Raw genomic sequence first — 16,216 nt, 5'->3', positions numbered from 1 at the left:
TCTATCCACTAGTTTGAAAGAACACATGTTAAGGAGGCAAAATCCCAAAATTGACCATTGCATGAAAACACGATATTTACCTGTAGTGTACCACCTTAAGTGCATTTGCCTCCACGTGTAGGGACGTACTATTTATCAAGGCGTAGGGATTTTCCTCTGGGGTGCAGGTTGCTGGGAAATGTGTCAAATGAAACCCTCCCCCCAGCGACCCTCTTGTCTTACGTCATTGAAATCATCCAGTATCCTAGAGACGTTTTAGGTACATCAACATTTCACTGCTGGGCACGACCTGCGGGACTCTACGCAGAAAAACAGAACTGTCACCAGTCCAGGTAAGACTAGTCCTTTATTTAAAGTAACTGCACACTCTCCTGCTTTTGGGATTGAAATGCAAATTGTATTTACCTCATGCGACTGTAATAAACCCGTAGCTCAACCTAGTGTGTTTAGCTTAATAACTGCACATTTGCGACGCCATGTTTTAACGGGATAAATGCAGTCGCAGTAAGCAGGCCACATTAACACAAGGTCAGTATTATTCTCTGTCTAGGTCTACAGTACGCTATGTAACGTGTTTTATTAATAATAAGATCCGTGCCTGGTTTGTTTTGTCTAGACCCCCCCCCCCCCCATGTGTTATTGTCCTGCTCCTGCAACGCCTACATAGACATACACTGACTGGTTAGAATAGATGGAGGAAGTATTAACAAATAACCAAATATCATATGTTTTGTCTGGAAAAAATCCTAATTTGTAAAGTGACCACACCTGTCGGATAAATTAAGTGAAGTACAACACAAACTACAAGCCTATATAGTGGATTAGAAGGAGAAAGTGGCATGAACAGAAAATACTCACCACATGTACCTTCAATTTGAATTTAAACAAAGCCTTGTACTTAAATTGACCACTGAAACTGCAAGAGGCATCTATAAACATAATGCTTGTGTTTGAAACAGTACCATTATAATCCAGGAGCGAGTGGACTGACAACAGATTACACTATGAGTTAACTGATAAAACAAGGAATTTAAAGATGTCATGATGGGCTTTTGGAAATGTTTATGTGCTTTTCTCTGTGATAAAAGAAAGCTGACTAAACGACAACACAATTGTTGTAACCCTGAATCAAAGTCTCTATCATGATATTTGTAACCGTATTACATGTTAATTTATTGTGATGGATAGACAAGAGATTTTGACCCCAACAAAACCAAACCATTATTCAGTCTTGCTCATTGATTGGCAACATTGCCCACAATAAGGCATACAGAAATAATAGATTTCTCCATTTTGGTGGACAGCACTTAAATTAGCTATAACTACTGAAAAACACAAACTCTCAGATAGATGTGATACATATTTCTTGTCGTATACATTTATAACTGTTGAAATACAGTGGATTAAGAGGCAACAGAGTGTTTATTGCAAGTTTAGTTAAAATGCTATTTGCTTCCTTTCTTTATATTGCCACTAGCAGGCAGTTGCTGTTTATTGTAAATTGTCTGCCAAGTGTGGATCCTGGTACTTCCTGTAATATGCAGCTAGCCTATATGAGAAAGTTGCCATATTTTTTTCCATATAAAATATATACATTTTGAAATATCCATTCTTCCCCTTTTTAGATCGCAGTGCTATTTCAAGCCAACCTGGAAACCTATTTTAGACTCTCAGATCTGTGTTGAAACCATGTGGTGAACAGGGTAGGTAAGGCACTGCGTTGCAAGGACATATTGAGAGTGTGAACTTAATTCAATGGTTTATTACTTCTAATAGCTTCAATAAGAAGTGACCTGAAGAACTGACTTGAAGCCCAGAAAGGTTTCTTGAGGAAACTTGTGTTAGGTGCAGTGAAGTGAAAAAGGAGTTTAGGACAGACATAGACTATCATAAAATAGAGAAAACTAATTAAGACATTCATTAAAACACAAAAAACAACAATGTGAAATTGATTTTGTTTTTACAGAAACCTTGTGTATGTACTTCTGGTGTGCTTTGTAATTTACACAATAATACGTTTCTACTGCACTTTAAGGTCATTTGTATTTATCTGTGTGAAAATATTTATAATATTAGGTTTATATTTCGAAACCTAAGAATCAGTATCTCGAATTATAATTCTTCATTTTCCTTTCTCTCCCTGACTCCCTACAGGGCGAAGATGAAGCTGAATCCATTATCTCTGCTGTGTCTCTCCCTTCTTTTGTTTCATTATTCAATGGCCAAGAGAGGAGGCAGCTTTGGGAAAAGCTTCGGCTTCGGCTCAAAGAAGGGCTCCACACCTAACCGAGGCAACACTAACAGCAATACAGGCAACAAAAATAACCAGGGTTCCAATCTCAGAGTGGATACCCCAGACAGCCTGGACAAACCAATCAGGGCGGTAACCCCCCACAGTCAGGCAGACCGGGCTATCCAGGTAGTTACCCCCGTCAGCCGGCTGGAGGCTACCCTCACCAGTACCCAGCAGGGGGCTCCCCCTATGGAGGAGGTTATGGAGGTGGATATATTAACAGAAACCCAAACAACAAAGTCCTGAGCCCACAATATGGTGGTAGTTATGGATATGGGGGCTATGGTGCTCGGGGCGGCTCTCCCTTTTCCCACTCAGTTCAGTCAATGGGCATGTATCCCTCTGATAGGTCCAGAGGGTTTGGACGCAGTGCGGCATTGGCAGCAGGTGGAGGGGTTATGGTAGGGATGGCTCTGGGCTACGGGCTAGGGAGGTTCCCCCGTCCTCCCTTCAACTTCCACAACTCCCAGGAGGAGCAGTACTACAACAACTACATGTACAAGAAATATGGTTCCAAGTCCACTGATACCAACGACTATAGCAGAGACTACAAATACAGCCAACCTCCTGAAACCTATGATAGCTACATGGACTCCTGCATGAAGAGAACAGACATTCTGCGGGCGGAGAATCCAAAGACAAACAACCAACCAGCTGCGACCACCTCAACCACCGTCTCTGGACCAGGGAGCAACCCAACAGAGACGAACAACACAGCAGCAGATAACTCGTCAAACCCTGCACCTTCAACTCCACGCCCTCTTAACCTGCCTGAAGCTAATCCTGTGCCCCCAGCATCACAGGTTCCCAACAGCGCTGATGAAGAGGATACAGTCAGCATCGTTGAGATCGGATACCCGGCCCTGATGGAGCAGATGCAGGCCAGGAGATGCTTGGAGCTGTACTTGGTCTACTCTGAAAAGTACTTGAGGAAACAGATCAGTGGTGTTCAGGGACTAGTGGGTTCGCCAGGGTTAGCTGTGGTCACCAGTGCCACAATGATGCTCCTAAGTACCAACATGCTAATGCTGCTGCACTGAAGCGCTAGTTTACATTAAAGTGAGGAGAATGTTAAATCCAGGAAACGATTAGGGAGAGAGAAACCTGCTACCTTTTTATAGACTTTTTTTTGTTGATTTCTACTTTTACTTTCTCTTTATATTCAGGCATTAGATCCCCATGCATGTGCTTGACCACACAGCTGGCACACAGTTGCCTGATCTCAGAGATCTCTGGGCTGAGAAAAGCATATTTGACTGTTTTGAGCTAGTAAGCATGATCCAATCCTCTATTTTTCTGCAGCTGTCACACAGCTTTCCCATAACAGAGAGGATTTGTTTTGTAATACTTTATTTCTTAAAAAATAAAATAAAACACATAGACACAGCTTGGATGCAGGGACTGTTTTTCTTAATGCCTTGCAGAGCTATTACATTTTCAGCTGTTTAAAAAGAACACTGTGCCGCTTGTTATCAGTGGCTCAATATTTAATGGCTCAGATTTGATCGAGACATCCGTTGCACTCTTTGAAATGTGATTCAAGGAAACGAGGGGAAAAGGTTAGACATGAAAGAGAGAAATGAATTGCACTTCCAGTTTCCTGATCTGCGAGAGTGAGTGGCCATTAATGGTACTCCTAGCTTTTGATGGTTTATAGGCAGAGAACTTTTACCTATCCCTTCTTTGTTTGTGATGTGAAACCTGGTCCTTGTGGATGTTTTTCTTTTGTGTCAGAGGAAAAAGCAAGAGAGGGTTAGGGTTGGTAGGATAGTTTGTACCTGTGGGGGCTTCTTGCTCTGCCATAGTGATGCTGCATTGATAATGTGGACATGTGCTTTTTCTGTGAGATATTATTATATTAATTCCAGGGATATTGATGTTGGAGGACTGTGTGACTCAAGCAAAGTATCAATTTATACCGGAGTTTAACTTATTTATTATTCTATTTGTCTACTTTTACAAATACCTGTGCTTTAGGGAGGTTTTACACTATGAGCATGGCTGAGCATTTGTAATGTATCATATTTACTAATACTACTACTACTACTACTACTACTACTACTACTACTACTGCTGTAGCTTAAAACATGAATAGAATTCATCATATAAGTCCCAGTGAAATACAGAAACTCACATAAAACACTGATTATAATATTGGTCTGTCTTTCTTTCTTTGAATGAACAGACTCTAAACACAGACCATAGTATGCATGATGTTCTCTAACATTCCTTAAATTGCCTACTTTGGCATCAATGCAAAACAAAGTGTGCTTTTCTTTCCTTTATTATTTATGTATGTTGTGTTTACCATTTTCCATGAGCTGTGTGTTGTATATGTTCTGATATTGTTTTATACTCTTCTCCTTCCTCTCTTTTATCCAATGTGTTGCCTTCTTCTTGTGTCCCTGGCTGGGATGTGACTGCGGAAGTGCTCTTAAACCCCTCTGATGTAACCATGAGCTATTGATTTAATGTCCTCGAATTACAAGATGAGTTTATTGTTGCTAAACCTGCAAATCTGGATATGTACAGTACAGTTCATAAGACTTATACAAGACTTTTGTTTTCAATATATATAAAAGCTGATTACATAAATAATCAATTAAAGGTCTTCTCTGGAGGTTTAACCGCATCAGACCGTTTTAAATAGAAACATGTCCAGGTTGAAAACACATTGAACATCACATGATGTATACAGTGGGACAAAAAAGTATTTAGTCAGCCACCAATTGTGCAAGTTCTCCCATTTAAAAAGATGAGAGAGGCCTGTAATTTTTATCATAGGTACACTTCAACTATGAGAGACAAAATGAGAAAACAAAATCCAGAAAATCACATTGTAGGATTTTTAAAGAATTTATTTTCAAACTATTGTGGAAAATAAGTATTTGGTCAATAACAAAAGTTCATCTCAATACTTTGTTATATACCCTTTGTTGGCAATGACAGAGGTCAAACGTTTTCTGTAAGTCTTCACAAGGTTTCCACACACTGTTGCTGGTATTTTGGCCCATTCCTCCATGCAGATCTCCTCTAAAGCAGTGATGTTTTGGGGCTGTCGCTGGGCAACACGGACTTTCAACTCCCTCCAAAGATTTTCTATGGGGTTGAGATCTGGAGACTGGCTAGGCCACTCCAGGACCTTGAAATGCTTCTTACGAAGCCACTCCTTCGTTGTCCTGGCGGTGTGTTTGGGATCATTGTCATGCTGAAAGACCCAGCCACGCTTCATCTTCAGTGCCCTTGCTGATGGAAGGAGGTTTTCACTCAAAATCTCACGATACATGGCCCCATTCATTCTTTCCTTTACACGGATCAGTCGTCCTGGTCCCTTTGCAGAAAAACAGCCCCAAAGCATGATGTTTCCACCCCCATGCTTCACAGTAGGTATGGTGTTCTTTGGATGCAACTCTGCATTCTTTCTCCTCCAAACACGACGAGTTGAGTTTTTACCAAAAAGTTCTATTTTGGTTTCATCTGACCATATGACATTCTCCCAATCCTCTTCTGGATCATCCAAATGCCCTCTAGCAAACTTCAGACGGGCCTGGACATGTACTGGCTTAAGCAGGGGGACACGTCTGGAACTGCAGGATTTAAGTCCCTGGCGGCGTAGTGTGTTACTGATGGTAGCCTCTGTTACTTTGGTCCCAGCTCTCTGCAGGTCATTCACTAGGTCCCCCCGTGTGGTTCTGGGATTTTTGCTCAACGTTCTTGTGATCATGTTGACCCCACGGGGTGAGATCTTGCGTGGAGCCCCAGATCGAGGGAGATTAGCAGTGGTCTTGTATGTCTTCCATTTTCTAATAATTGCTCCCACAGTTGATTTCTTCACACCAAGCTGCTTACCTATTGCAGATTCAGTTTTCCCAGCCTGGTGCAGGTCTACAATTTAGTCTCTGGTCTCCTTTGACAGCTCTTTGGTCTTGGCCATAGTGGAGTTTGGAGTATGACTGTTTGAGGTTGTGGACAGGTGTCTTTTATACTGATAACGAGTTCAAAAAGGTGCCATAAATACAGGTAACGAGTGGAGGACAGAGGAGCCTCTTAAAGAAGAAGTTACAGGTCTGTGAGAGCCAGAAATCTTGCTTGTTTGTAGGTGACCAAATACTTATTTTACCGAGGAATTTACCAATTAATTCATTAAAAATCCTACAATGTGATTTTCTGGATTTTTTTTTCTCATTCTGTCTCTCATAGTTGAGGTATACCTATGATGAAAATTACAGGCCTCTCTCATCTTTTTAAATGGGAGAACTTGCACAATTGGTGGCTGACTAAATACTTTTTTGCCCCACTGTACATTTCCTAGGTCATGGCGAATTTCACAATGTCACAGAGTGAGACCCAGTTATGCGAACACGCAGGATAATTTCTAAATACAATATATTAAAAATGAGCAGTTTTAGCTCAATAAAAACATTGCCACCTCCGTGATGGTATAAAATCCTCTCTGCTGATTCAGCCTTTTCTATCTATATAGGATAAACACCTTTTCACTCATGATTTCTCCATTTATTACTTTGTCCATTTCCTTGCAGTGGTGGGAGAAACATTTAAGATCTGTACTTAAATATTGAATCTAGTAACACCACACTGTGAATACTAGTCTTGGATTCAAAACCTTGGAAAAGTATGTGACTATTATTAGCGAAATGTACTTAAAGTGTCAAAAGTAAAATAACTTAGTATTCACAAAAATGAATTATTACGGTCTTCTTTAAATTTAGCTTTAAGATTGAGCTTCAAAAATCTATCTTTAAGATGTCAACTACTACATTTTTGTTACTGCTTGACAAAAAGTCCTCTGATTCGAAGCTTCTTAAAAGCGAATAGTTTCTACTTTGTTCACTCCTTTATAACAGTAGACTGAATGTCTTTGAATTATGGATAAAACAAGATTAAGAAAAAAACAAAGTAAGTTAGCGTCAAATGGAAATGCTGAAGGTACAAGTTACGTTCCAAACCAGGTGACTCACATTTCAGCGACAATCACTGAGCTAAAAGCCAAAGCTTGTTTTTGACTGTTGAACCACATCATGATAAACCCCAAGGTGTACCTCTAATGTGTTTTATGTGTACGCTATGCTAGAGTGTCTGGCTTTGAATGTATTTGAACATGCAAATGTAACATATTTAAAGCAAAGTATGCCTTTTACTGTGAAGGATCACATCGAATGTGCTGCTGGAGCTTCTACTGAATGCTGAGGGTCGACTTGCATTTTTTGCTTGTCTTAATAAATCTTCTAAACCTACTCATGAAGATGTTTTGATTCTTGTTTTTCGACTGAATTAGGCTGTAGAAATGTTGAAAACAAGCATTATATGGAATGCTTTTATGGGAATCAATTTGATGGTATAGGTGGTTAATTGAGCTCAAGTTGTTTAATGTCTGATTACAATCGGTAAAGCCTGAGAATTTTACAAAATGTAGCAGTTCAACCTGGATTTAGATTTTCAGGTTCACAGGAAACTAATAATCAGCCAGAGCAGGAGTGTCAAATGTAGAACTACACTTTATATGTTCACTCTATGGAACTAAACGAAGGATGGGTCAACTCTTCTCTGTGTTTCAGCTCTAATAAAGAATGATTGCTGAATGTGAAAGCAGGTTGTATCAGATTTTGAAGGACAGAATAGAAAGCAAACACCAGGTGTTATTTGATTGGATTGCAGCAAGCTGAGACTGAAGTCTGCTGGCTGTTCCAGGGCGCCTCAGGGTTTTAATATGTCGATGAAATAACAAGCCTAATGTAATGTTTCAATGCACAGTGGACTTTAATGGACTTTAGTTTTACATACTGCATCTTTCCTGCTCTAAAGGGTCATATTGTTTTCAGTTGTATTATACTTCAGTAAACAATTGTTATTTCTATTTTTTAAAAGATTTTTTTGGGCAACCAGTGCGTTTAATATAGTGCCGTTTGAGAAATGGGGAGACAGAAGGGAAGACGCGCGGCAAAGGGACTCAGGTCAAAACCTCAGAGACAAACTTAACAATGAAGATAAAATGTGGATTTCAGTTCTTCTATTTTTCATAAGGATAATTATATAATATAGAGGAAGTGCCTAAATCCCATAAACAGGTGTGTCCTACTTGCTTAGTGTAGAAATAAAATGCTGGATTGATTTTGAGTCACATGACCTGGAAGCTCTTTGTCTGTGACTTTTCAATAAAGAAAAAACTTCAGTTTTTTTTCAAAATAAAATACAACACACATTTTAGTTCTAACGCTTTTTTATTTAAATAATAATAAACATGGAAACACTTTTAACATTTTTAAATAAAAACTTTAATTAGGTCAAATATAAATACACAAGCAATGTTCTGAAAGTGTAACATTTCCATTATGCAGAGATTAAAAAACTAAAAACACACTTGTTACGTAAAATACTGATAAATGGCATGATCATAACAAATGTGCAGCTGCTCTTTAAACTGTTCCTCACATGACTTCTTGAGGTAGTCTTAACCTAACTACACATGTCATTTATACCTGGGCTATCTTCACAGATTCCTTATGGATAAAACATTTTGATCATTAATACAATCATCAAAAGTATAAAAAGACTGAACACTTAGAAAGAGGAATGTGAATGTGGGAAACATTCGGTTGAAAACTATCTGAACATATTTCTACAGGAGGTTTGTTGATGACATCTCTCCTTTTACAGGCCTGCTGCCCAGTGTCCCATCAGCAGGGACATCAGGGAGCCAATTACAACGATGATGCTGTTGTAGATGGGGCCACTGGAGGCCCCGGCGTAGTACTCCATGTCCCCAGAGCCCTCTGGGTCATAGCCGGGCCTGGGTCCATAGCCGCCACCACCATATCTTGGGTAACCATACCCCCCTCCATATCCCCCATATCCGCCACCATATCCTCCTCCATAGCCTCCTCCATATCCTCCTCCATATCCAGGGCGGCTGAGGGCAGAGCCGATCATGGCTCCCCCTATGGCCCCCGCTGCAGCGGCCCCTGCTACTTTCCCTGCACTGGGACCGCTGCTCTGCACCGGTCTGTAGACCTGGCCGCCACCACGGCCCCAGCCCCGGCCTCCACCTCCTCCTCGGCCAAACCCACCTCCAAAACCTCCGCCTCCCCGCCGGGCCTCAGCGCTGGGCAGCAGAGTAGCGAGCAGCAGCAGGCAGAGGGCCGCTAAGAGGAGGGGGCGCTGCAGGCAAGACGTCATTTTATAATCTGTAAAGAATAAGACGAAAGGAAAAATTAGGAGGCCTGATGTGTTACTATTCAGTTTATATTTATTTTTCTTTGTCATTTAGTTGCATGCACTGAAGAAGAAAAATAAATAATATACTGAATCCTAAATATACACCAAATAGTAAATTGTCCAACATTTTTTTTAATGCATTTTACCAAAGTAAGAATGCTAAAAAATAACTTTTTAAATATTAGTAAGTGACCCAACAAATACAACCATGTAAGTATAACAATATAATATAAGCAAAAAATAGGTAAAAACAGAAAAAGGGTCCATAATGCAAAATGGCGATTTAGGAGAACAATATTATTATATTATTCCCTATCATCAGCATTTTAAAGGAGATAGGAGATCATTTTATACAAATGAATACACTGCTGAGTCTTTAAATAAAACTGCTTTATATTTTTAGATGTTGATCATATATTTTAAAGTATGTAATGAGTAATTATAGCTTTCCTCACACACTGATGAGATGTTCTCGTTGCAGCTTCGTCCTAATGCGTGTTATTTTTACATTAATTTAGAGCAGTACAGATCACAGCTCTTAATCCAGCTTCACATTTTACACAAGCAGCGTCACTGCTCCAGTTAAACACCCGGCTGACCTGGGATCAGATTCATAATCCCTAAAAGCCTTTCTATCCGGATATACTGTGACAGAGTCTGGCTCCAGATCTGAGGACTGCACTTGCTGCTACAAATATGTGTGAAGAAATCCACTTACAGCCAACTCAGGCAGCCATGTGTGTACTGTTCATAGTACAAGAACAAATATATACACACAGCACGATATACATAATGACAAAGACATACACTTTTGGTGTTTGTCAAGTTATCCAGATGTTAAGATTCAGATTCAGCTCTGCCCGAACTTGAAAACGGCTTGTTCAACACAAATAATGCAAGGGGACAACTCTGTTCCGTTCTGGTGATTTATTTTCTTTCAGATTGATGGCACAAAGTGAAATTCCAGAGGAAGAATAGGTTGATAACCTTTAAGAAACAAAAGTATGCATCAGTACGCATCAATCATGATCATTAAACTAAACATCTCATTTAAATTCAAAACAGATCAAAATCAAACAGAAAACAGCAAACAAATGATTCTTTCAAACTAAATATTTGAAGTCCATACCAGTTGCGTCTGTGGTTGAACATGAGCTGTCAGTAGGCTGAGGAGACCGAGCAAAGAGGGCTCGCCGAGCTAACTCCAAACATTTTATACTCATGCTTGATTTGAGGTTCGCAGGTGAAATCGGTCCCTCCAGAAACATGGGTTGCATCCTGTCTGTTGGGTGTCTGGGTGAGCTCTCTCTGCCCCCTTCAGGCCTGGAGTTCCTCCACAGATACTGGTCCTATGCTCACACTAGTTTGACGCCACACCTCCCACTTGACCTCCTGGTTCTTGAACCCAAGGAGGTCACAGCACCTTAGTGTTGGGCAGGGTTTGTTTAAGTTGCCCTTTCAGTGTTGCTCTTCAATCGGAAGTAGGACAATGATACGCCTGACATCTCTGTGAAGAACTGTAGCTGATATTTTGGTTTTGAGTCTTTTTGCTTTCTGGTTTTGAGCAGGCTTCATAGTTGGGACAGGGTAGCTAGGAAAAGTTCTGACGTGAACATCCCTGACGATACCCTTCTTGTCAGCGTTGACATTGATCACTTTGGCGAGCCTATACTGACCCCTCAGGGCGTTTTGGTCCGCTAGCCAGACAACATCTCCAACTGCCACATTCCTTTGCACTGTGTGCCACTTAGCCCTCACGAATAGGTTGGGCCCAGCTAACTGACTCCATTTCCTCCAGAATCGGTCGATTTCTGTTTGAATAGCCCTCAATCTTCTGTAGGGGTAGCCTTCAAAGTTAAAGCTTCCAAGATCTCCTCTGGGTCCAGTCCGTCCAAGCAGAAGGGTATTTGGGCTAATGTAGTCTATGCAGTCCTCCCGGCTCTGCACCCTGGCATCAATGGTTCTTTCATTAGCAAGATTGGCAGCCATGAACAAGAATGTCTGGAACTCACTCCATGTGAAGAGTCCTTCTCCTCCCAGGTTTTGCAAGGCCCGCTTCACAGAACGAACAGCTGCTTCTGCAGCTCCATTCCTGTGAGGAGAGTCTGCTGGGTGGATTTTCCAACTCCATTCTGTTCCATGCTTGGAAGCTTCATTCTCAAGCTCAGATTTTCCCAGTTGGTCCAGAAAGAGGTAGAGCTCTTTGAGGGCCGGTCTGGCTCCCACAAAGTTCTTTCCAGGATCTGACCACAGTTTCTTCGGATGCCCTCTAAGTCCTGTGAATCTCTGGTACGCCAGTAAGAAGCCTTCAGTTGACTGGTCACTGACAACATCTGTGTGCATAGCTCTGGATGCCATGCAGCAGAAGACAATTCCCCACACCTTGAGCTTGACTTTCTTTCTCACCTCATCCTTGACTTCACAAGGTCCAAATAAGTCCACTGTTGTGTACTCAAAAGGTTTGGCCGGTGTTATCCGCTCCAATGGAAGGTCTCCCATGATCTGCCAAGACAAGCTCATGAGCTCTCTCCGTGCCGTTGGGTGTCTTGACCCTCACTCTGAGTGAGTATCTTTTGGTTTTCACCTCCATGGCCATCCCTCCGACTCCATGGACGATTAGCATGATGTTTTCACTTAGCAGATTCAATCTCCTGGCAGCACTGTGGGTGACGTAGTTGGTGTCTGATGCTAAGTCAATGAGAGTTCCAATCTTCTGTCCTGCATTGGCAGTTACCTCTAACAGCATTAGAATGACTGGTAGCTCAGGTGTTCTTGACGCCACCACTCCACGTTGATCCTTCACAACACAGTTGGCCCTTGCAGTGGTGTTGGTAAAAGCTTTCCTGAATCTTTCTGCCATTTCCGGAGTGAGTTCAGACATCAATTTTACTTGCTCCTCTGTGAGCTTTTGCTCTCTCCAGGCAGATTTTCCTCCATCAGATTCCTTCATCTTGAAGTCTCCTCTTGAGCAAAGAAAGAAATGGTGGTCCGAAGAGCTCCCTTTTTTATAGTCCCTGTTCCTGCACAGGTAAGTGTCTTTACAGTACTCATCTTCTCCATGACAGACTAAGCATCGCTTGCATGCTCCCAACTTCTCCACAGCACTCAGCTTCTTGCCAGGCTTCAGTTCTTTAAACCGCTTGCAAAAGAAAATCTTCTCCTGGTGCTTTTCATATCCACAGATAATACATCCTCCCCTCCTTGTGGAACGTGTGGAGGCATACTTCTTGTCCTGAAAGTTTCCTTTCAGGCTTTTCACTCACACTAAGCTGCTCCAGTCTCTCAAGAATTTCCTCTTGGGTCTTCAGGAATCCAAGAAGGCTGTCGAAGTGAGTGTCTGGGGTCACGCCATTTCTTGGGTTGACCATGAATACGAGCCAGTCTCTCTTCATATTGTCTGGCAGCTTGCTCTCTATGGATCTTATCACCAGAGGATTCATTATGGCTCCAGTGTTTCCGAGCTCTGTGAGATCGTTCAGGGCCTTCTCAATGGTTCGAATCATGTCCATGACTTTCCTTGGCTGGTTTGCTCTTAAAGCAGGAAATTTCTCCAGATCTTCAATTATCTCCAGGGCAATTGTAGACTTGTTTCCATACCTGATCTCCAGCACTCTGAACATATCTTCAGCAGTGTTGTAAGTAGGCAGGCGCAGGTCCCGGCAAATTCTCTCCTCAACGCTGTCCAGGAGTTGGAACTTCTTTGCCTCTACTGAGCCGGTCGGCTCCCCCTGCCTTTGCAGGTTCTCCCAGTCCTTCCTCCATCAATGGAAATTCCTTTTGAATCCGTCGAACCTGGGTAGACTGGTTGCTTTTATTTTTACTATTGGTTGATGAGCTGGCACAGGCAGTGGTGGTGTTCTTCGTCTTCTCTCTCTCTGCCATTCTTTGTGCTGTGAGAAATTCTGCTCTCCTCGCTTCAAGGCTGGTTTTTAGAGCTTTCAGCTCCTTCACTCTGTCCTCCAGACTTGCCTTCTGTAATGCTGGAATCCACATCTCCCACTCTGATAGGCTTGTAGCGGCACCTTGGATTTGCTTCTTCACAGTGCCCCACCGTAGCTCATAGCCATCTCTACTCACGGCGGGGACAGGTATTCCCTGAAGTCCCTCACAGGCTGTCTCATCCAGTTTTGCATCGCACTCCTCCATTACCTTTTCCAGGTTTTTTTGCTGCTGCTCGTCCAGCTTGACTTCTTCACCTTCATCAGTCTCAGCTTCAAGGTCTGCCAGTAGGCCAGCCCTGTAGCCATCATTCGTTTCCCCGATGTTCCTTGCCAGTGACGTGAGCTGCTTGAACTCCTCTTGTAGTTCAGTCTTTGTCAAATTTCCTGACGTTCTGCTCAGGAAGTTGGCTTGTTTGGTGAAGGCACTTCTAGCCAAGGTCCTCTCTTGCTTCAGCTGTTTCACTGTTTTTCCAAGAGCTTCCTTCGTCATTGTTTTCCAGTCAATTCTCCCTTTGCAATGACAGCTTTCCTTTCTTCAGGCTTTAATCCTGGGGTCTTCACTGCCAATGCTGGATATAAGGTGGTTATCAACTGTCAAGTTATCCAGATGTTAAGATTCAGATTCAGCTCTGCCCAAACTTGAAAACGGCTTGTTCAACACAAATAATGCAAGGGGACAACTCTGTTCCATTCTGGTGATTTATTTTCTTTCAGATTGATGGCACAAAGTGAAATTCCAGAGGAAGAATAGGTTGATAACCTTTAAGAAACAAAAGTATGCATCAGTACGCATCAATCATGATCATTAAACTAAACATCTCATTTAAATTCAAAACAGATCAAAATCAAACAGAAAACAGCAAACAAATGATTCTTTCAAACTAAATATTTGAAGTCCATACCAGTTGCTTCTGTGGTTGAACATGAGCTGTCAGTAGGCTGAGGAGACCGAGCAAAGAGGGCTCGCCGAGCTACCTCCAAACATTTTATACTCATGCTTGATTTGAGGTGCGCAGGTGAAATCGGTCCCTCCAGAAACATGGGTTGCATCCTGTCTGTTGGGTGTCTGGGTGAGCTCTCTCTGCCCCCTTCAGGCCTGGAGTTCCTCCACAGATACTGACACCAGTTTGACGCCACAGTGTTAAATAAAATAGATAAAGAGTTTTAAGACTATCAAACATATACACAATTTAGGTATAATATATTGCTCGCAAAAGATGGAGGGATGCTGCATAATATATAAGTATCATTTTGAAGTACTTTAGAGTAGTTTAATTTTATGCAACTTTATGCTTCTAGTCTGAAACATTTCAGAGGGAAATATTTGAAATAAACCTTTTGAATCCACTATTTTATTAACAGCTCTAAACAGTAGTTACTTTTAGCAAATGTGTCAAACATATGTGTTCAATTCGTAAAATATGATTCATTATTGTGGATTGAAGCACCCAACTGTACATTAGGAAGTTCAAATTGGCCACTCTTTAACCAAATCCACCACAAAAGTACGGCCTACATATGAATTAAAACAAATTAATGGTCTAATAATAATAATAATAATAATAATAATAATAATGATAATAATAATAATATCATAACAGAGAAACTTTTCAGCATCCCAACTACTCGTAAATTATACTTTATTGCTGACCGCAGGATTTTTACTTGGAAAGGAGTTGTTTTACTTTAAAGTGCTGTATGGAGTACATTTTCCACAGTGAGCAGCTTGACGTAATTTACTGTAAACAAACATGACGCAATTTACAGTAAACAAACATGACGCAGTGTAATCTGTGTCCTCTTTACAGACGAGTCGAGCTATTCTTACACTGGGTCATTTAGATTGAGTATAATCCATTCACTGACTCCCAGATTACAGCCGCTCTGACTCGTAGAAGAGGAGGATGAAACATGAATCTGAAGCTCTCTGATGAGTTCACTAGCTAAGTGTTATTGTTTTCCAGAGACCGACCCGAACATGCACTACACAGGACCCATTAAAGAACCAGAGAACTTAATTAAAACGAATGAGGAAAATAAACTGTTGTGGAAGAAACACCATGATCCTTAAAGTAAAACCCAAAGTAAAAGTGCTGATTTAAAAATCCAACTAACCAAGCATTGAGAGCAACATGAAATCAAAGTTTGGAAAGTTATGCCTTTTTATGTAGTTGTTGCCTCCAAAGTTCCTAAATTTGTTGAAAATAAACACATTTACAAAAAACAATGTGGCTGCAATTTGTTGATACCTATATATCAACAAAATGATGCTGTCGAGTAAAAAGATCAATGATTCTTTTACTTTTAGAGGTATAAAGGAGCATGAAATGAAAACACTCAAGTAAAGTACATGTATGACAACATGTTCAATAGTCCAGTAAATAAACATTGTTCAAACCTGATAAAGTCATTCCATAAGAAACAATAACAATAAACACCTCACCTGTTGAGCGTTTGTGACAGAAATTAGATTCTCTTCCCAGAGTGTTCGCAGCTTCTGACAGTAACTCTGCTTCAGGCTCGGTCTGTTGTCCTCCAGACTACAAGCTCCATCAGGTGCCACGGATCACCTGCTCATTGGCTGCTGAACCACTGACAACACATATAAATACCTGTGTGTGTGTGTGTGTGTGTGTGTGTGTGTGTGTGTACATTCAGGTGTCTATTTTCGTCACAATGATTTAACCAGACCACTTAACGAACTCTCCCGAAGCTTGGACCACTGTTGTCTCTTGTCCGTCATTTTAAA

General features: G+C 41.3%; 2 protein-coding genes across 11 annotated transcripts; one reads left to right on the top strand and one right to left on the bottom strand.

The window, feature by feature from the left end:
- Window positions 1-94: 94 nt before the first annotated feature.
- On the top strand, window positions 95-4,984 carry LOC134873091 (uncharacterized). Of its 2 annotated transcripts, XM_063896493.1 has the most exons (3): window positions 139-332; window positions 1,626-1,703; window positions 2,155-4,984. In XM_063896493.1, the coding sequence occupies exon 3, from the start codon at window positions 2,620-2,622 to the stop codon at window positions 3,331-3,333; it is 714 nt and encodes a 237-aa protein (XP_063752563.1). In that variant the 5' UTR covers window positions 139-332; window positions 1,626-1,703; window positions 2,155-2,619; the 3' UTR covers window positions 3,334-4,984. The 2 variants fall into 2 exon arrangements, with proteins under 2 accessions (XP_063752562.1, XP_063752563.1); XM_063896492.1 differs by lacking the exon at window positions 1,626-1,703 and having other exon boundaries at window positions 95-332.
- A 3,529-nt stretch (window positions 4,985-8,513) lies between these two features.
- sprn2 (shadow of prion protein 2) lies at window positions 8,514-16,192 on the bottom strand. Of its 9 annotated transcripts, none has more exons than XR_010166889.1 (4): window positions 15,911-16,192; window positions 14,370-14,583; window positions 10,656-14,227; window positions 8,514-9,495 (listed from the first exon to the last, which is right to left on the bottom strand). XR_010166889.1 is itself a non-coding variant. In XM_063896288.1 (4 exons), the coding sequence occupies exon 4, from the start codon at window positions 9,485-9,487 to the stop codon at window positions 8,963-8,965; it is 525 nt and encodes a 174-aa protein (XP_063752358.1). In that variant the 5' UTR covers window positions 9,488-9,495; window positions 10,334-10,513; window positions 10,656-14,227; window positions 14,370-15,900; the 3' UTR covers window positions 8,514-8,962. The 9 variants fall into 7 exon arrangements, 4 of the variants coding, with proteins under 4 accessions (XP_063752358.1, XP_063752356.1, XP_063752355.1 ...); XM_063896288.1 differs by lacking the exon at window positions 15,911-16,192 and adding an exon at window positions 10,334-10,513 and having other exon boundaries at window positions 14,370-15,900; XR_010166887.1 differs by lacking the exon at window positions 15,911-16,192 and having other exon boundaries at window positions 14,370-15,900.
- Between the last annotated feature and the right edge of the window lie 24 nt (window positions 16,193-16,216).

Source organism: Eleginops maclovinus, chromosome 12 (assembly GCF_036324505.1).
Source record: "Eleginops maclovinus isolate JMC-PN-2008 ecotype Puerto Natales chromosome 12, JC_Emac_rtc_rv5, whole genome shotgun sequence".
Classification (NCBI taxonomy): Eukaryota; Metazoa; Chordata; class Actinopteri; order Perciformes; family Eleginopidae; genus Eleginops; species Eleginops maclovinus.
This window is presented reverse-complemented; position numbering and strand designations above follow the sequence as displayed.